The sequence below is a fragment of the Petromyzon marinus genome, chromosome 11, assembly GCF_048934315.1.
Source record: "Petromyzon marinus isolate PM22_M1 ecotype Great Lakes invasive population chromosome 11, UKy_Petmar_22M1.pri1.0, whole genome shotgun sequence".
In the NCBI taxonomy this organism is placed as follows: Eukaryota; Metazoa; Chordata; class Hyperoartia; order Petromyzontiformes; family Petromyzontidae; genus Petromyzon; species Petromyzon marinus.
Window position 1 is genome coordinate 2,787,678 of NC_133677.1, and position 20,614 is coordinate 2,808,291.

At 47.7% G+C, this 20,614-nt stretch overlaps 1 protein-coding gene across 7 annotated transcripts in view; it reads left to right on the forward strand.

The window, feature by feature from the left end:
- The window catches only part of LOC116941353 (A-type potassium channel modulatory protein KCNIP2-like), a 130,369-nt gene that overhangs the window by 68,234 nt on the left and 41,521 nt on the right, over positions 1 to 20,614 (forward strand). For 2 of the 7 annotated variants that reach the window (XM_032952384.2, XM_032952385.2), the window contains exon 2: positions 13,273 to 13,407. The exons of the other annotated variants lie outside the window; for them this stretch is intronic. In XM_032952384.2, coding sequence (XP_032808275.1) covers positions 13,273 to 13,407 — 135 coding nt within the window. The remainder of the gene's footprint in view (positions 1 to 13,272; positions 13,408 to 20,614) is intronic. 7 annotated transcript variants of the gene reach the window in all.

Consider the following 20,614-nt stretch of genomic DNA (forward strand, 5'->3'; position numbering starts at 1 on the left):
GGGATACGTTACAATTTTTTGTAAAAAAAAATACACCATTGCCTCTTCTAAAATTGCGTTCGCGACGTGACATCGCGCGCGGGTTGGCCCACGTTGCACAATTGAGATCCCGTCGCCTCTTCGTCATCGACTTGAAACAAGATTAGAGGAGTGGGGGCGGTGGGACGCGAGGCGATGCCCCCCCACCGCCCCGGGCGGCACTCTCGAGAGATGCCGCGGGGTCACTCGGGCGGGCGCGTGGGCCCTGAAGGTCACCAGCGGTGTACGCACACCACGCGGACCTGAGCCGTCCCTCTATTAACCCCCGCAAGCCCTGGCATTCCCCGACAAAGAGTCCTGCCCTTTCCGCACACGTCGTATTGCGGTTATTACTCACCTCGTGCCAGAAAGACGTGGCCACTACGCGAGAATATTGGCAGAAGACGGAGGGGGGAGTGGAAATAGATGACGAAATGTGCAGTGGACACCTACGGGTTATCTGCCCGTGGATCGTAGTGATGATGATGATGAGGACTCACGTCACGCCAACTCATCACTGACAAACCCTTGCAGCTAGGGGCGGTAGGGGAAGAGGCTGTAAAGAATGATGTTTGAGACGTTGAATTGGTTGTCCGAAGTGAGTTCCAATTAAGGACGAAATCACTTCCACCGTTAACGCCTGACTGATGAGGCTGGGAGTCTAGTTAGTGATCGGCTGACGGAAGCCAGCTAATATCATTCAAGCATTGCAACGAATCGATTAAACACAGAGGCGGTGTGCCAATAGGGCACTTGTGGAGGCAATTTATACAACTGTCTGTCGTCCACGAGTCTGAGTATAGATAACCAAACTTCTCTTGTGTGTGGTTGAATAAAAACAAAGAGACTCGGAAAACCCAGCAGCACAAGCGCGAAATTACTTTGAAAAAATTTTCATAGCGTAAGTAAATAGATGGATGCGCCATACACAGTAGCTATATGGCGACTGTAAACAAAACTCCCCAGCCTCTACACATTTCTTGATAACGGCTTTGTGTGTTTCATCCATAATCGAGGTTTTTTTAGGGTTATATAAGTTCGTCGTTTAACCTGCCGCATTTATATATTCACCCTATCTAACCCGAAAAGAATCCTACATTATGGATGATATTGGTCGCGAAAGGCTGTGACGTGTGACACTTTTTGTGTGTCTTTGTTTGGCTTCCTCCACAACTCCGATTAGCAAGGTTGGCTACGTACGGTGGGAAAGAAGTTGTCAAATGAACACGTAGCAGGAGGCTTTCGCGACCAATATCATCGCATAGTAGAGGTTTTTTTTTACGCTATATCGCGTGAATAAATAAATGTGTCGTTAAAGCCCGCCACCACCCGACACAGCCAACTAGTAAGGGTTGTCACGTAAACAGAACGTGGCCAATTCGTCACTAGTACAGCACTAGTGTATAGTGTAGTGTATAGTGTAGTGTGTAGTGTATTGTAGTGTAGTGTATGGTAGTGTAGTGTATAGTAGTGTAGTGTACAGTAGTGCAGTATAGTAGCACAGCACACCGGTGTGTTGGAGAGCCGAGCCACAACATTTACAATCTGAGTACGACGTTTCGCCAGTAATTACAACTAGCTTCATCAGGCGACAGCCAGATTTGTGGAGAAGTCCACCTGTTTAGTTCCTTAGAGGCGTAGATGTGGTGACCAAACTTCTGCGCTCTTGCACCACGTGGGGGGGGGGCGGGATTACCGAGTCAACGTACATGATGCATGCGCATTATGCGGGCCCATTGATCTTGTCCTTCCTGTCCATTGTGTGTATTAAAATAGCCGTACCAACGTTAATCCCCTATTGAAGTATGGTGGCCATGTAGAGGCGTGCATTTAAACAATGTATTAACGACACTTTAACACGTTATATAAATACGCGATCTAACCCAAAACACCTCTACTATGGAAGTTGTCAAATGCCGAGTTACCGAAACGCGCGAGACATCTCCACGCACTCCGCGACAATCAACAAACACGGTTCCGTGCAGCCTGCAAGCTGCGCAATACGCGGACGTGCAAGCAACGCGTTGCCCGTTTTCACTTCACAGTTTCTGAGTTCCATAGCAGCATCAGAGGCTGGTATTTATATAGGTGGGTGGGTAGGTGGGGGGGGGACTCTTGGCTCTGCGCAAGCGTCAGGTGTGAAACAGAAACAAATCTATTGAAATTACATTCATATTTAATAATTTTATTTGGTTGCGTTGAATGAGGCTGGCTGGAGTCTAAGCACCGGTCTACATCTAAAAGAGGCTCGGCTCTGCTCTCTCTCTCTCTGCCGCTCAGCTCTTGCGGGTTGCCAAGAGGCACCAGAACATTCTTTCGGGAATCGATGCAGGAGCAAACGGAATTATAACCGCTGTGAGCACGCGCGCCAAGTGGCACCTCGCGGACGTAATGAAATCATGCAATCTTTACTTATAACCTTGAGAGAGCCCATCGAGACAGAATGTCACTTCTCCCAGGAAGAGAGGAAAGAAAGAACTCGTTTCTTGCCTACACGTGCACAGCACACAGGGACACGCCAGAATAACCATTGGTAACGAGGATATCTGCTTGCCTCCCAGGCAAACGCAACTCAGCGGAGAGAGGGTGCCGACTTGGTGGAGAGACTCGGCTAAATTCAGCAGCAGCAGCAGCAGCAAAACCGGCACCCATTTGAACATCTGACAACGAACTAAAATTCACATTTTACTCCACCAAAACGAAGTATCCATAATACAAATTGTTTTGGGTTAGATCGTGTAAATATTTAATGCATCGTGAAACCCGCCACCACCCGACACGGCCAACTAGTAAGGTTTGTCACTTAAACAGAACGTGCCAATTCGTTACTCGTGCAGCACACCGGTGTGTTGGAGAGCAAATCCACAATATTTACAATCCGATAAGGACGTTAAGCCAGTAATTAAAACTAGCATCAGGCGGACAGCCATGTTTGTGTCGGGTGGTGGCGGGTTTAACGACACATTTATATTTACGCGATCTAACCTAAAAAAAACCTGTATTATGGATGATATTGATCGCGAAAGGCTACGTGCTAAAACCAACTATATGCGTCATGATTATCCATTGTGATGCGTAAACAGAGATAAGATGAAAGTTTTATTTATTTATTTTTAAGGGCGGGTGCTGTGCCGCGAACTGTTTGCTCGCACTTTCTATATATGTAGTGTCAACGATTCAGAGACAGAGTTTCTAGCAGGCACTTTATTTATGAAACAACTTTCACGGTCCCGTCCGCACACTCTCCACAGTACACGAGACTAGCTGTCTAACACTGACGGCGCTGACTGAGATAGCCAACTGCTCTCCTTCGTAGCGACATCCAGCGGAGACGTTGAGCGACGACAGTGACGAGTCAACAGCAACGACACGAGTCAATTGCCAGAAACGGCAGCCTCGAGCCCCCCGCTCTTGGTTCCTTTTATGCTACCGGCACGGCCTGGCTCCGCCCTGACCACGCCTCCCTTCTAGAACCCTCTAGCAGGTTCCAGGGGCCTCCAGGCGTGGCACTCCGTGACCCTTGCCCTAGTTCTTCCACTCTGCCGACACACCGTGCTCACGCCCTCACCGGCGTGTGTGCTGTCTGTCCACCACAGTTGGCGCAGCTGTCCACCAGCCGGCGCTGTGACACTACACAGCGTTGTCTATGGTATCACATCCTGCGGTATTTGGCAGATCCAGAGTGATTGTCCACAATGCAATGCGGGCAAGCTCTTGTGCAAAGGAACGCGCCCTTGGAACGGACAGGCGCGTCGTTCCGGTCGCCAGTTTTCTGCAGTTCATAAAACAAAAACACAACGACGATGCGGGGATCGTGGTCGTCTTAACTTTACGTGGAAGTACATCTGAAGGGCTACAGCTGCCGCCGTTACGCACCGCAAAGGGAGAGGGGGCATACTTTCGTGGCCGCGCAGGCGAGAGACGGACGCGGCACAAACACGACAGGACAAATAGGAATGGATTGTTGAAGCAAATCATGACCTAAATCTGACGATTAGTTGAATAGTCGGGGGAGGGGGGTGGCGGATCGTTACGTGCTCACGCTTTCACATTACACATTACTTTGGAATCCGTGGGTAAAGACGGTACTCTCAATCAGTGCCGGATTATCCCAGTAGCACAAGTAGCTACACATATAGTAGCTACTGGCCCCGCACTTTCAAGGGCCCCGCGCTGAATGCGTTCAAGCTATAAATTCCGGTTCAGTGATTCTGCACTTGCTCTATTACTATAGTACTATACTACCTTCAACTTTTACGAATGACTGGGTATTCTTAGCTCTTTCGGTAAAGTCACGTTGAAGGGAGACAATAAAATAATAAAATATATATAAAACAATAAAAATAAAAAAAACAATTGTTTTATATATTTTTTATTATTTTATTGTTTCCCTTCAATGTGACTTTACCGAAAGAGCTAAGAATATCAATTACTGCAGTCACAAAAGCTTTAAAATCAGAATGACTGGGTGTTTAAGGTCGTATTATCTGGTTGTATAGCAAATGAAAAAATACAATTAGTTTACTATGTACGTTAAAAATGTGTGTTTAAATATTTATGTTTTTATTTAGGGCCCCTTTGTAACATCACATGCTACAGACCCCCGGCACCAGCTTCATCCGGAACTGCTCTCAAGAGCAACTGCACAATTTTACCGCGCGGTGCCGTAGAGTATGCTCTGCGTATTCACACTGAACACCGATGAAAGTACTTACACATACTAAGCACATATCGAGCGCAGCACTCATATCTATGTGATCACAGCGGTATTTGCGATGGCGTGTGTGTGGTGTTTCACTGCTGCCAAAGTTACTAAACCCATGCTGGTTTTGTTTTATTGCACGTAATATATATTCTCTGCGAGTTCTGTTTGTTAACATGGTTGCCGCGCACAGCATTTGGAGATGTAGTTATATTTCTAAGTGAATTGTAATTTCAAATAGTTTCGACTTTTGTTATAATTATTATTGTTAAATTCCCCGCTCCTCTGTGATGCTGCAGACGACCAATCCTTTAATCAAAGACGACAAATACGTTTATGAGTGAGTAAGTGAATGCTGGACAACGTTCCTGACTCCCGCTGCTGCTGCTGCTGCTGCAGCATAACATGTGCATTGCTCTCCCTTCCTCGTGCTTAGTTCACTCCGATCACGTGTGCACACCTTTAGATGCGACTCGTCACTATCATTTGTAGCCTCTATCCTCCCCCCCGCCCCCCTACAATAACCACGCTGACATTCTCCACCAGCGCAGAGCACTGCTCGCTCTATCGATATGTCGCCACGGGTTTTGATGGGTTCAATAATCATCATTGAGACTCGAGCGACACATCAATCTCAACGACGCCTGCAGTGGTATGTATGTATGTATTTGTGAGTTCAACTTCTTTCGCACCATACGTCGCCAACCGTGCTAATCGGAGGTGCCGGGGGGGGGGGGGGGTGGTGAGATCAACAAACTAAAATACAAAAAGCAGTTCTAAAGAAATGAGTTTTCAATCGAGATTTCGAAGTGCATAGCTCCAGTGGCTTCCTAATATTGGAAGGAAGAGCGTTCCAGACGGCCACAGAAACGCAGCTTAAAAGCGCGTGATGCAGTGACGGTCTTTGTTCGATGCCGAGCCAAAAGAAAAGGCGGCATCATCATCAGCAGCCATCAATCCACTGCTGCATGATGGCATCCTCCCCCAAGAACCGTCACCATGCCTAACGATTCTGCTACAACGCAAGCCGATTTCTCCCCAAGGTGGATTTATTTTAAAAAAATGTTTCTGTGGCCTGGAGGCAGTGAGGTCACGGTTAGGAGCAAGGAGATGCGTCTCTTTTTAGGTGCAAGGAGGGCCCATCCACTGTATTAGGTGATTGTAATCTTTCATTTGAATAATTAGCGAGAGAATTCAATTTAGATGCAGCTCCCGGCTACGCGCAGGCACGTAGGCCTGGGTGAACTCATTCTATAAATAGAGGTCAGAGAGAGGTCACAATCGAATGTCTCAGGTTAATTTTCTTTTAATCTTATTGCTCGGGACGTGAAGCTCGACCAGGAACATTGACCGTGTAACACAAAAAAAATGTCGCGCTGAAATTAACAAGCCAGGCAAAGGAGACCGACCAAAAAATCCGGAGCGGGTGTCTCTTTTTTTAATTTTGAGCCTTTCTTAAGGTGCCTATGTGGAAGAGCGGAGATGGAAACAAAAGTCAGCCGACGTCGCCGATGAGAGACGGAGGCTCGAAGGGTGGCGAGTTGGCTCCGTTTTGCAGGCGATGTTCATCGTCGCCAGGTTCGACGCAAGTTCACTTTTGTGTTTCACGTTTAGGCAGACGTCATCGTGCCACGTGTTAGATAAAGGCTAAAAAAATACCTCTAATGCTCTCTTATCTGGCCTTATCGTCACTCAACCACGATCAATCCACTGCTGAATGAAGGCCACCCCAAAGCCGTCGCAAATCTCTCACGGTCGTGTGATGTAACACTCCACACGAGTCGAATTCATAGCTCCATCTCCGCGTTATGCGAAACCCCCTCCTCAGGCCTACGTGACTAAATGTTTGTACTGGACATCTGTGAAAAAAGTGGACACCTGTGAAAGAGCTTTACAGCTCATCGGATTCATCCAGTATAAATGCCTATTCTGGTTGTTAGGGTCACACGTGAAACTCAGTGGCACCCTCACACCTGTGCACACACGTCATTGAGTTCGTCGTGCAGTGTGCTGGCCACGATGCCACCAATTCCCCATAGGCATGTACACGGACGCACAAAGTGTACCCACATTTGACATTCAATTCAAACCTAAGCCCCTACCCCAATACACGAGTGTCCATGCTCACTCACACAGCCTTAATAATGCAGGTGAGACTAACCTTGCGCATACCACCCCCGCCACATCACACCCGATTTAACGGGGTTGGTAAGCATTGAAATGCGGCACCAGGAGTGAATTTATGACTCATGCCACCGTTTGAAAAGTGCGGTGTTACCGTGTTCCCAATTTAGCTGTTTAACACAGCGATTTAGCACGACGATTTAACACAACAAAATCCAGCGATGGTTATTATATTGAAGCATGTAACGAATTGCAGGTAAATACTGTATCGCAGCAGTGTATGTAATTGCTATTTTTTTAAAATCGCTATTTAAAGAATCGTTTAGCCTATTGGGGTTCTAATTTTAATTATTACTCTTTAAAATGTGTCGTTAAATTATGGAGCCAAAAGGCAATTTACGTGGATAATCTGGAGGTTTGCGTGACCTTCAGCTAAGCCACTCGCGACAGCTTCACTGCAAACGCGGACACGCAACTCGCACGATTACAATCGTAACGTTCTAGTCGTGCACTTGCAATCGTAACATTACAGTCGTGCGATCACAATCGTAACATTATAGTCGTGCGATTGCATTTTAATCTCGCGTCCATTTCCATCTTCATCAATTAGCAGCGCGAATACCCCGAGCAGCCGATTCTCAACGCACCCCACCTTGCTCCACTTGATCCAATCACCGCCAAACCACAATGCCTTGCCCAGCTCACGCGTTCCTGTGCTTCCACGAACCCCGAGCAGCATGCTACTATTTATTAAACTATTTTATTTGGTTATTTATTCGTTTATTTATTTATTCATTCATTCCAGGTAAAGCCACACTGAGCTATATTAGCTCTTGTTCAGAAGCGCCCTGGCCGCCACAAGTGATAGCTCGACGAAGTTTAGTTGGCAAGTGGAAATTTATAGCGGCAGGCCAATAATCTAAACGCGTGATGTTGATTCTCGATGTGGAGGGGGGGGGTGGCGGGAACCCCGAGAACCACGCGAACATAGGGAGAGAGACACGCAGACTTAAAATATACAGCAGGCATCGTCAGGCTCGGGATCGAACCCACGACCTCCTGTATACCAGGCGAGGTAGCAAGCACACCTCCCGATTAGCACTGTTGGCTACGTACGGTGCGAAAGAAGTTCGACATCGAGTAGATAGCAGCGCGGTTGATCCGTCCAACAAACGATTCCGATGACGTCCACCGCCGGCACTACGCTACAAAAAAAATTGTGCAAATCGAGGTTTGCATCTAAGATGTTGGGAGTAAGATAGCGAGCAAATATTTAAAGAATAATAAAAAAAAATGCATCGGTGCTGAAAATGCCGCAAATGCATTGTCACCGTAGGCGGATTTGGCACTGCCACTGCACGCCAAGGGACGACGACGTTGCGTGAAATGCCGCCAGCACACGTGCGCATTGACTGCCACCCTGCAGCAATAGCGCAGCTGGGTGAGGCTCCTCTGACGTTTGCCCCGTGGTTGGGTCACGGCAGCCCAATGCGGTTGTTTGCGTTTCTGTCGACGTTCACGTGTTTGTACATTTGCTGGGAATGACGTCGTGCGTAACTTGTGTGTGTGTGTGTACGTGGGGAGCGGTGGTGTAACGGTTAGCGCGCTGCGCTACGAACCTGGCAAGCCGAGTTCGATTCCCGCTCGCGGCCAACATCAGTGACGATTATCCGAACCGGTCCTGGGCATTCCCTAGGTTGACTAAACCTGAAATGAGTACCTGGTGCGGTGTGTAGTAAACATCGCCACTCGGGAGACAAAGGCGATCGGGCGTGGTGCTGGCCACCCACCCCCTCGTGTGCCGTTTTGGCATTCATAGGTGCTCGCTAACAGCACTTGCCCGAACAGTCTGTTAAGGTTATACGGGAGATCTTTGTCTTTGTGTAGAATTAATTTCGCACCGTGCATAGCCAACAAACTTAAACACAGAGAGCAGCTCTAAAGAAATTCGTTTTCAATCTCAAAATGATTGTTGCACGATGAGATCATCATCAGCTATTGTATATCCATTGTTGGATGAAGGGTCTCCCCCCCCCACACTATGCGATCACCAACCCCAGACTCCAGTGATGCTACCGTGCATTTCGCTCCTGCATATAAACGGATTTCATCGCTCCATCTCCACGGCGGAACTATTCGTCCCTTCGGCTGCCATTCCTTCACCAGTCTCTTCCCGTGCGGCCGTTCTCCCTCCGAGCGAGGGGCGATGCGTGTGGCATCTCGACTCACACACTGCAGGACCAGCACAGTGCGTGATGGTTTTCAGGACGGCACTCTGATATTAAAAAAAACAACACCGACCATTAAATGTTAACTGCCGCACACGATACGGAATTCTAAATCGCCGCTTGTATTTCATTGCAAATCGGACATATATCTCTTTTTTTACATCACGGCTGCAAAATGTGAGTTACAGTACATCCTTCTGAAGACAAGTGGTGGGAGGAGGGGGGGCATGGGTGGGTGGAGGAGGTCTTGCCTAATCGATCAAGACTTTAAGACTCATAAAGGAGCATAAATTATCCCTCGAACTCCGGTCATCCTCGCAACAGCAACGATTTTGGCTAAGCCATCGAAAAAAGACGGTCGACGCATTGCACGCTTTCATGTGCTACTGCGGCCGTCTGGAACGCTCTTCCTTCCGATATTAGGAAGCCACTGGAGCAATGCGCTTTTAATTCTAGATTGAAATCTCTTTTCTTGAGAACTGCTTTTTGTGTTTAGTTTGTTGTCCTTCCCCCGCATGTTCGATTAGCACGGTTGGCTACGCACAGCGTTAAATTCCCCTCCCCCAAGCTCTGCAGTCCTCTATATATGAAGGCGTCATTAGCCAAATAATGGATGTCTATACATGTGTACACAAGATGACCCCGCACTATAGTGCTGTAAGAGCTCACGATGCTGCTTCACAAACTGATTGTTTTTATACATCATCGTTCACAGACCTTAATCAATCCACTGCTGGATGAAGGATTCCTCTCCCCCAACCTGCGTGTAACTTGCCCACACTTCAGCAGGCTGGCGAGTGGGTGATGGAAGAGGAGGCGGCGAGGATTGGGGGGCAGGACAAGTTATCACTCGCTAAAGGAATCAAAGTCAGGGCATGGAACATAAAATATTTCGTCCAAAGTATATGTCATTGTCAACCTTGCCCAAGAATTGTACAGATTTGGTTGATTATATATTATTCGACAACCATCTAGGTAATGTAGTTGTATTACCAAATGTTCTACTGGTTTTGTACTTTTCGATTTAACACGGTTGGATATGTACGGTGCGAAAGAAGTTCCACATACATAGATACGCAGACAAAAGGATGTACACAATTAGCAGATTGGCTCACTCCAAAATTATCCGAAACGAATACAGAGACACTGACGACAATAAGGGATCAATTATTGTGTTGCTGTTCAGGTGTCCTTTGCAACAATTACTTTCCAACGATCCGCAACCTGGTTAAATAATACCGAGTTGAATGGAAGTTTATTGTTAAATCTAGCATTGAACACAGTCGCTTGTGAACCACCGGCCGGGGACTTGGCACACCGGCTACGGTTGATGTGGTAGCATAGCTCACTCCACGAGGAGGTTAAATCCTGCAAGGTGGCTTCTGGCCGACTCGGGATCAGCGAAATGGCCTCACGATAAAAAAAAAATCCCTGCAAACTGCGAACCCGAGGGTAACCGATCCATCGTCATTTCAAAATGCTGAGTGCGCCCCTTTACGAATCAATCATCGCGCGACGCATCAACCGGGGGTTCATCCGTTCCCACGGCGAGTGCTGAGCGCCAGGGGGCATCTCCTCGTCGCCAGATGAAAGTTCTCCGGGCATCGTGAGTGAGCGAGCAATCTCCTCACCTCCGCCCGATCACACGGGGACTAGCATGGACCTCTCTCCTCTCTCCCTTTTCTTTCTCTCTTCAACCCAGACCCCAGCCCCCTCCAGTGGGGGGGGGGGGGGGGAGTTAGCCCGACTGGAGGGCCCTGAGCAGACATTTCAATTCGTAAAATGCTATTGCGATGACAGAAGAGATATTGGCGAGAGATATAGATGTGGTGAGATAGATGGAGTGAGATGGGGAGACGGAAATGAGAGATTAATTTATAGACATGTCAATGACCGCCTGATGTTCATCAGGATATTAATTTAAGCTGATATTTGATGGACGCTTTTCCATTCACAAATCTGCGTGCCTTCATTTTGTTCGGAACCTAACCATTGTTCTTAGTTTGCATATGCCTAGCGCTGCCACTTCGCCCAACATCCAACACTCATTAATCGCCCGATAACATCTTAATGTATGGAGGATCGCAGAACTTGGATTGGGGGTTAATTTGGCACCGGCTCGCCACCCGGCAGAGTTCCCCGCTTGCCTGCGGCTCTTCGCGCCTCCGAGCCGGTTCCCTCCCTGTCCCAGAGTGAGTGAGCACCGTGCGGCGGTGGCACGTGACAAGTCGAGATGAGAATCCTCAGCCCGTCGCCGTTGACAAATTATCGAAGCCGCAAGAGCAAAGGAATCTTGTTGTTGGCCATCCGCGCTGAGGGCATGCATCATCTTGGCGCGGTGCCGCTCAGATCAGGTGGAGGGGGGGGGGGGAGATGCAGTGTTGAGAAGAAAGGAACAGGTGGAACGCAAGAACATTTTTTTCCCTGTAATTTTGCTAATGCCCTGGTGCCATCGTTTCGTCCTCGCTCCAGTCGCTAAATTAAATTGGTGAATAATTGTGGCGATAGTTTTTTTTTCCTGTGGATCTTTTTTTTTTGCGAACGGAAAGCCGCTTCATCATATACTGCTGTATTAGGTTTGTCACAATAATGGAAAAAATATGTAATTGTATTTTCTTTCAAACGTTAGTAATATTCATGTTGCAGCTAATTTATGACGTTAGCATGCTAAGTGACAAGCTTTGCTCAATAATCTAAAGTGTTGCGCAACCGTTTTGATATTGGACATTTAAAACTGCAATTAATGGGTTTTCAGCCATGCTTTTATTGCGTTGACTCTGAAATATAAAAAGTAGATAGTTAACCATTTTTACTTTGCAGAAATGGTTTCCATGGCCACACATACAAAAAATAAACACGTGATTGGAAGGTAACATTCAATAATAAAAAAAAAACATCATTCAGTCAGCTCAAATTTGTTATCTCGTAGCAATATTTCATGCAGCAACTCTGCAGCCTCTTGGCTATTATCTTGGGGTCGCCACGGTGACGAGATGTTGACTCCCTCCCCTGGTACGCAGGAGGTTGTTGGTTCGATCCCGACCCTGACGCCTGTATATTTGGAGTTTGCGTGTCTCTTCTCCCCGTGGGTCGCGTGGATTTTTCTCCGGGCCCTCCGGTTTTCCCCCCTCCACATTTAGACGCGTTTGGAGTATTTGGCTGCTATAAATGTCCACGCTATAAGCCACTTCGTTGAGCTATCATTTATGGCCACGTCGCTTCTAAAGCATAGCTATATAGCTCAGAAGGCCTTAACTGATGAAATAAAAAAACATGTTTAGTAGAGTTTGATCTACGCACAATACTTGGCACCCAACATAACATACATCCTGCGATTCTCTCTAATCTCTTACTTGGACAACTGACATTGGAAACATGGCTTGCAAATCATCACGCGTCTTAAGTCATTTCAAGTTTCAACCAAAAACGGTCCCCTGATCGTGAGCGACCGAAGCACCGCGTTCGCGAACGGTGGCGATGAGCGCGAGCCGACACCGGCAAAGCGACTCGTGCCGCTCCGCGCTTTGGCACTTTGTTTTGTGTTCTCGCGCCGAGTCGCGGTGGGAGGAGGCACATGGGGAGCCAGCGTTGGAGGAGGAGGGGGGGAGACGCGTCCCGGCACGCGCGCGCGCACGCCACAGCCACGCGCGGTGCTCCCCACGGCTGCACGGACGCTGGCACCTGCGCAGTGTGACGCGAATATCGCCGCCACCGCCTCCTCGCTCGCGGATAACTTTTCGTTCGCCGGCTCAACTAAGGCGGCGAGAGAAGACGGATAGAACAACCCGCGCCGGCAATCGGTCGGTTGGCCATTTGTAAAGGTGGGGGCGGCGGTGGGGACGATAACAATCCATCCAACCCAGACAAGCCGGTCAACTGGCTTTTTATCCTGCCAGCCAATCGACCAGATCGTCTGTTCTGCCAGCCGGGGTGATTGCACCGACCGCCAGCCTGCCAGCCTGCCTGCCTTTGAGCCAGCTAGCCGCCGACTAGCCAACCAACCAAAGACCCCATCGCTCAGTCAGTCAGACAGCCAGCAAAGCCAGTCAGTCGGCCAGCCGGCCATTCCATCGGCCAGTCAGCTACCCAAATGGCCAGCTAGCCAGCTAGCCAGCCAGCCTACCTACCTGCTCTCTTGCTCGCTACCCAAGTACTTACGAAGCAGAAAGAGAGCGGGACCGTGCGTGTGTGTGTGTAAAGGAACGTGCTGGGCACGGAAGCATGTAAAACAATTCACCATGCCCCTGGAAGGGCTGGAGATGATGGCCGTGTTCATGGTGGTGGTGCTCCTGCTGAGATCACTCGTGCAGTTTGGGATGAGGGAGAAAGATGAAGGTAAACGGATGTCTCTCTTTTGTGTTTCTCTTCTGCTCCCTCCGCGACTTCCAACTTTTCTCTCTCTCTCTCTCCCGACGGCAGATGCTACAAAGCACCGCTGACCGCTCCTCCACCACCCCCCCCCCCCCCCCGGGGAGGTGACAACGAATTCGATGCGATCTTAAGGTGTAATAGAAGTGCAGCTTAATATTCTTCCTCGTATCGAGTATGAAAATGTAATGCGGTTTAACGTGTTCACTCTTTGAGCTGCCGACGGGAAAGAAATGCACATTTTGAGCATTAACTGCATGAGATAGCGATAATCTTTGAACCCAGCGTTGTAGTTTTAGTGGAATTCAATACAATACAGCCTTTCTGCCCGTTGCGTTTTGCTGCTTTACGACCGGCGTGAGTTTAACGTCTATTAGACACAAACGAGTGAGTCTAATGGTGCAAGATGTGATGTCTTTACTTAACGAATAGCCAGCGCATGCACCTACACCATTCCCGTCTTTAATACAAACATTCACACTGGCGATGATGGGCGGGGGGGGGGGGGTGTTGTCGTTGTTTACTAATGTAAACAATTATTTATATTGCGTACTGCCAAAATCTAGTTGATTATGGTGAAGATTGTGTGTGTGTGTAGAACTTCTGTCGCACCGTACGTAGCCAACCGTGCTAATTGGTTGGCTACGTGCGGGGCAGGGGGGAGGGGGTGGTAGTACAAACTCAACGAAATAAGAAGTTCTAAGGAAATTAGTTTTCAATCGAGATGATGTAAAAGTGCCTAGCTGGAGTGGCGTCCTACAGTTGGTAAGGAAGAGCGTTCCAGACGGCCGCGGAAGCGCACCTTAAAGCCCGCCGCGCGGTGACCGTCTGTGCAATAGGCTTGACACGGGGCGTCTCATCTCGTGCGGCTCTTCAATTATTCATTGTTGTTTATTTGGTAATGCGATCCTTGATGCCAGCACTGATCAGATTCACCCCTTCCAAGGACGGTAGTCGTCGTCTCCCGACGCGAGACGCGACCTTTGTGCGCCACTGGCTGCGAATGTGCGTGGACATCTCCCCCCCACCGCCCCACAACCACCGCCCCCCCCCCCCCCCCCCACCACTGGCTTTCACACCTCAGGCGTCAAATCTGATCCGGTTTTTGTTTTGCATCACGGTGTAAATATCTTGCGATGTGACGCTATCGACCACGGTAATATTGCGTGCCGACTTAATCGGCATGCAAACAACTTTGTGTGCGCGCGTGTGTGCGACGAACACGGCGACCCGAGTTCGAATCCAGCTCACGGTCACCGACAGCAGTGACGATTATCTGAATCGGTCCTGGGCCTCCCCTAGGTCGGCTCGGCCCCAAATGAGTACCTGGTGTGTAAACATCGCCACTGGGGGGACAAAGGCGGCCGGGCGTGGTGGTTTTGACCATCCACCCCTTGGTGTGTCGTGCCGGCCTTCATTAGGTGCACGCTAACAGTATTTGCCCCAATAGTCTCTTATGTCCATTACGGGGGATCTTTGTCTTTGTGCTTGTATTGGGGGAGCGGTGGTGCAGTGGTTAGCGCACTGCGTGATGAACCGGGAGACCCAAGTTCGATTCCCGCTCACGGCCAATACCAGTGACGATTATATGAACCGGTCCTGAGCCTCCCCTAGGCCGAATCGGCCTCAAATGAGTACTTGCTGTGACATTCAAACATCGTCCCTAGGGAAGACAAAGGCGGCCAGGCGCAGTGTTGACCACCCACCCTCTCAAAAAGACACTCAGTAACAGCACTTGCCCCAACAGTCTGTTAACGCTATATGGGGGAATCTTCGTTTTATTTATTTATGTACATGTATTTTCTTGAAAACAGAGTTTTTCCCGAGTACGTTTCCATCACCGCAGTACACTGGGACACATACAAGGCGAGTGCAGGACAGCCCATTAAGATATTGTTTAGACCCGTGTGCTTACCTGTGCAGACTTGTATACTTTGCTCTGCGTGAAGATGGCATGCTGCAGACTCGGGAACTCACCTCGGGCAGTAAAATATTTAAAAGGTATTTAAACGGAGGAATATTTTACTTTATTTGCAACCGTTCGTGTATTTTGTTTTGTTTATATAATTAAAATAAATGCTATTCCATCACCATTTACAGCAGTGTCAAGCCACCGCTGCAGGAAGACCTGTCCACGCTGGTGTCATTTGTGGGGGTTGTTTGACCATACTTCACCATGCTGGTCAGTGAGGGTTGAAGGAGGGCCAGGACAAGTTGGTATATTATTTGAACATCTGTGAAAGAGAGCTTTACAGCTCGTCGGATTTCTCCAGTATGAATAATTGATTTTTCATTTGCCACTGACGGTAGCGGTTGTTGGGCATCAACCTCAGGTCACCATCCAGGTTCACAGTATAGTGCATGATACCTAGCAAAGATTACAATGGTTTGGTGAGGCAAAGTGTGGATAACGCGTTCTTACTCATCTGGCCCGCATGGCATATTGTGTGTATGTCTTGTATGTTGAACTTCTTTCGCACCGTATGGAGCCAACCGTGCCGAATCAGGCGCAACACGAGAGGGTAAACAATGACTTTAACATAGCCATTTCTGTGACCAGTCACAAGCTAATCACTCAGCTATTTCAATGCTAAATTATCCTGTTTGATTTGTGTTAGGTGCCTCTGTGGATGTGTAGGCTTTGACTTTAACATAGCCATTTCTGTGACCAGTCACAAGCTAATCACTCAGCTATTTCAATGCTAAATTATCCTGTTTGATTTGTGTTAGGTGCCTCTGTGGATGTGTAGGCTTTGACTTTAACATAGCCATTTCTGTGACCAGTCACAAGCTAATCACTCAGCTATTTCAATGCTAAATTATCCTGTTTTATTTGTGCTAGGTGCCTTTGTGGATGTGTAAGCTTTGACTTTAACAGAGCTATTTCTGTCACCAGTCACAAGCTAATCACTCAGCTATTTCAATGCTAAATTCTCCTGTTTGATATGTAAACCCCTTTGTCAAGGTGCCTCACTTCTCTAAACCAGCTTAAAGGACGCTACGAATCTTAACAACGTTCATTGAAGCTCTGTCGTCCCGACAGGACTGTTCCTTTCACCTGAAGAAGGCCACTTGTGTTGTGGCCGAAACGTCGTGAGAATTTTATTTTTATATTATTTTATTTTATTAATTTATTATTTTATTCTCATTCTACGTGACTTTACCGAAAGAACCAAAGAAGAGGGTAAACAATGCTTTTTGTAGGATTTTGTTCGAGCATTCAAAGCGGAAGACGTAACGATAATTTCAACTCGTGCAACACTTAAATATGAAAACAAAGCTTGATTGTAAACGATGAAACGTGTTTCTTATCTTGTAGACAACTATCTAGGTTTGTCTAGCAACCTGTCCCGCAAAAGGTGCTGTACTTCAATAAATGATCAAAATAAACAATGTAAAAACATTGTTCATCAAGCACACCATTTAAATAATCCAGTGATCTCAATGCACGGAGATAATTCAACGGTGTAGGAGCTCACGCGCATAACTAACACAACATAACGGAGTGTCTCACTAACCTCCGACGTCCCCCACCCCGCCGCCCCCTCCTTATTAACAAAGTATAAAACTCGTGCCAGACAGGATTGGGATACAGAGCCTTTCTCACGGACCGAGCGAGATGTTTGTGTCAGATAGCCAAGTACTCATAATAATCATAATAAAGGTTTTTGGGTTAGATCGCGTAATTTATAAATGTGTCGTAACCCTCCACCACCCGACACGGCCAATCAGCAAAAAAAGTGTCACGTTGACAAAAGACAAATAGTTCACTACTTTAGCCCACCGGTGTGTTGAAGAGTGAATCCACAACAGTTACTGCCAGACAGCCCACGATATACAACAGCCTCGACACCAATCTCATCTTCCACAGCACCAGAGAGACACTTTGTCAATCACAGCTGGCAATCGCCCCGGGAACTCCTGTAAATAGTTTATCGCACACTTCAAAGCATTATTATAATACGACAGCACATGTTTAGTTATGATCCACCAGTAATTCCACACATTCCCTAATTCGTTGCGTGCTCATGTCACGACCTAAAAAAGAAAACCCCGGCGTGAATTGAGGCCGCGATAGGAGCCTCGCGTATTTCACCCAAAGCGATGTGTTGCGAGTAAGCACCACTCACTCATTGAAACCGACGTAATAAAGACAAAACATACACAGTGAGGGAAAAAAGTATTTGATCCCCTGCTGATTTTGTACGTTTGCCCACTGACAAAGAAATGATCAGTCTATAATTTTAATGGTAGGTTTATTTCAACGGTGAGAGACAGAATAACAACAAAAAAATCCAGAAAAACGCATGTCAAAAATGTTATAAATTGATTTGCATTTTAATGAGGGAAATAAGTATTTGACCCCTCTGCAAAACATGACTTAGTACTTGGTGGCAAAACCCTTGTTGGCAATCACAGAGGTCAGACGTTTCTTGTAGTTGGCCTCCGGGTTTGCACACATCTCAGCCTTGTGTAGGTCTACAATCTTTTCCCTGACATCCTTGGAGAGCTCTTTGGTCTTGGCCATGGTGGAGAGTTTGGAATCTGATTGATTGATTGCTTCTGTGGACAGGTGTTTTTATACAGGTAACAAGCTGAGATTAGGAGCACTCCCTTTAAGAGTGTGCTCCTAATCTCAACTCGTTACCTGTATAAAAGACACCTGGGAGCCAGAAATCTTTCTGATTGAGAAGGGGGCAAATACTTATTTCCCTCATTAAAATGCAAATCAATTTATAACATTTTTGACATGCGTTTTCTGGATTTTGTTGTTGTTATTTTGTCTCTCACTGTTCAAATAAACCTACCATAAAAATTATAGACTGATCATTTCTTTGTCAGTGGGTAAACGTACAAAATCAGCAGGGGATGAACTACTTTTTTCCCTCACTGTACATATTTCAGTTTGATCGTTTTACATGGCTTAAGCAGTGAGGCGTCCGTTGAAACAACTGATATTATCCAAAAGCAGAGTTAGTATTTATACTGGAGGAATCCAATTAGCTATAAAGCGCTTTTCCACAGATGTACAATCTCTCGACAACCAAAAATACATCGGCACAAACCAAAAAAAGGTATAGGAGTAGAAGCCACTGTAAATAAAATGCGATGGTCCAGCCCTGGCACGCACGTCTGCAGCGAACGCCACTATCTCTTCATTTATCCCGGCCACAAGTCATTCCTCTGACAGCTTGCGAAGGCCAGGATTTCCCCCAGTGACCACAAGTGACATGTCTACTTACTGCTGCCTTTTAAACAATAACTGCCCCTCCTGCCGTGGCTTTCACTGCCCCCCTCAGAGAGACAAAGAGAGAGAGAGACAGAGCGAGGTGTAAATTGTGTGCCGTGTTAAAACGTTCACCTGTGACCAAGGCCTTTGTCCAGATCTGCAAGAGCAATCTTGATAGGATCGTCCCTGGACCCATGGCTTATTGGCTTGGCATCAGAGTTGGAACAAGGTTAAGGTTCGAACGTTTCCCTCCATGCTCACGACAGGTGACCTTCTAGGCCTGCAGACACCAATACTCATCAGTCAGCCATGATCTGTCCAATGCTGGATGAATGCCTCCGCATGCCGACGCCATTCCTCATGGTGCAGTTATAGTCATCTGGGGCAAGTCATCTCCTTTGTCTGCCATCTAACCAACAGCCTCGTTCATATGCGATGGAATCTGCTGGTGATGCGTGTTGCCCAAGCTCACTCCTGTGAGAAAAAAAAATACTGGAGGAACTCATAAATGATTGCTCCCACCCCTAATTATTTGGACGTCTGTGAAAAAGAGTTTTACAGCTCATCGGATTCCTCCAGTATAAATATTTTGATTCTGACTTGATCTGGACCATACACTAGATCTGATGAGCGGGATGAGGAGAAGCTTCACCCCGTGTGTGGGTCTCTGCGTGTCTGTGGGTCTCTGCGTGTCTGTGGGTCTCTGCGTGTCTGTGGGTCTCTGCGTGTCTGTGGGTCTCTGCGTGTCTGTGGGTCTCTGCGTGTATATGGGTCTCTGCGTGTCTGTGGGTCTCTGCGTGTCTGTGGGTCTCTGCGTGTCTGTGGGTCTCTGCGTGTCTGTGGGTCTCTGCGTGTCTGTGGGTCTCTGCGTGTCTGTGAGTCTCTGCGTGTCTGTGGGTCTCTGCGTGTCTGTGGGTCTCTGCGTGTCTGTGAGTCTCTGCGTGTCTGTGGGTCTCTGCGTGTCTGTGGAATGAGAGATTCATTCTTGATGCCTTCCGGAATGCAGTCACGGAGTTCAAATTTTCACTCCCACCGCGGCGCTCCAGCCTTTAATTCGGCATGGGTGCCTCCTATTTGTTCCCCAATTCACGTGTTTCCCCTCGTGCCCTCTTCTCTCCAAGTAATTCGAAGCAACTGTGTGCACTTTCCAGCGTTTGTTCCGTGTTCTTCATCCACAGGCTTGCCCGCTAAGGGGCCAGTTTTCTCTTGGTTTACTGCACAGTTTGCATTAACATTGTGTTAATCGGTTGAGGTCCTGTGAGGGTTTGGCTGAGGTGACCCCCATGAGGACAATTGCTGGCTGTTTAGTAGGATGATGCCAAGTGCACGATCGCCAATGTTACAATTCAGCCGAAGCCTGAAATTAAGGTCTTCATGTGATATTTATTTATTTTTGAATTATCCAAGCTTCTAAAAGATATCCATCCACACACGACAACCAAAGTGACGCGTTTCACTCGTAAATCATTAATTACTCCGCGTAATTATTTTGTGCTCACCGGTAATATGCTTAACATTTCAACTTGGCTCTTCCAACATTTATTTGGTAAAAATTATCTCACGCAGAAGAGTCGACCCCACAAAAACGAAATGAATTCACCCGCATTTTAGAAACCCGGGTCAACCGCCGTCATATTTTGAGGCCACTGTTACAGTGTTTGTCTTCTTTCCGACAAGATAAGGAGATTAAAGAAGCGTACACACAAACAACGACCCCCCCCCCCCCCCCCCCCCGTCTAACCTACGCAGACCGGCACTGCACAGCACCACGCCCGTCTCCCGCCTTTGTCTCCCAAGTGGCGAAGTCTACACACCGCACCAGCTACTCTTTTGAGTCCGAGTCGACCTAGGGGGGGGGGGAGAGGCGGCCGGCCGTTAATCCGCTACAGAGACTCGTTGACGTTAACATCCCCGGCCGCGTCTCCACGGGTGGCGGGTCCACCA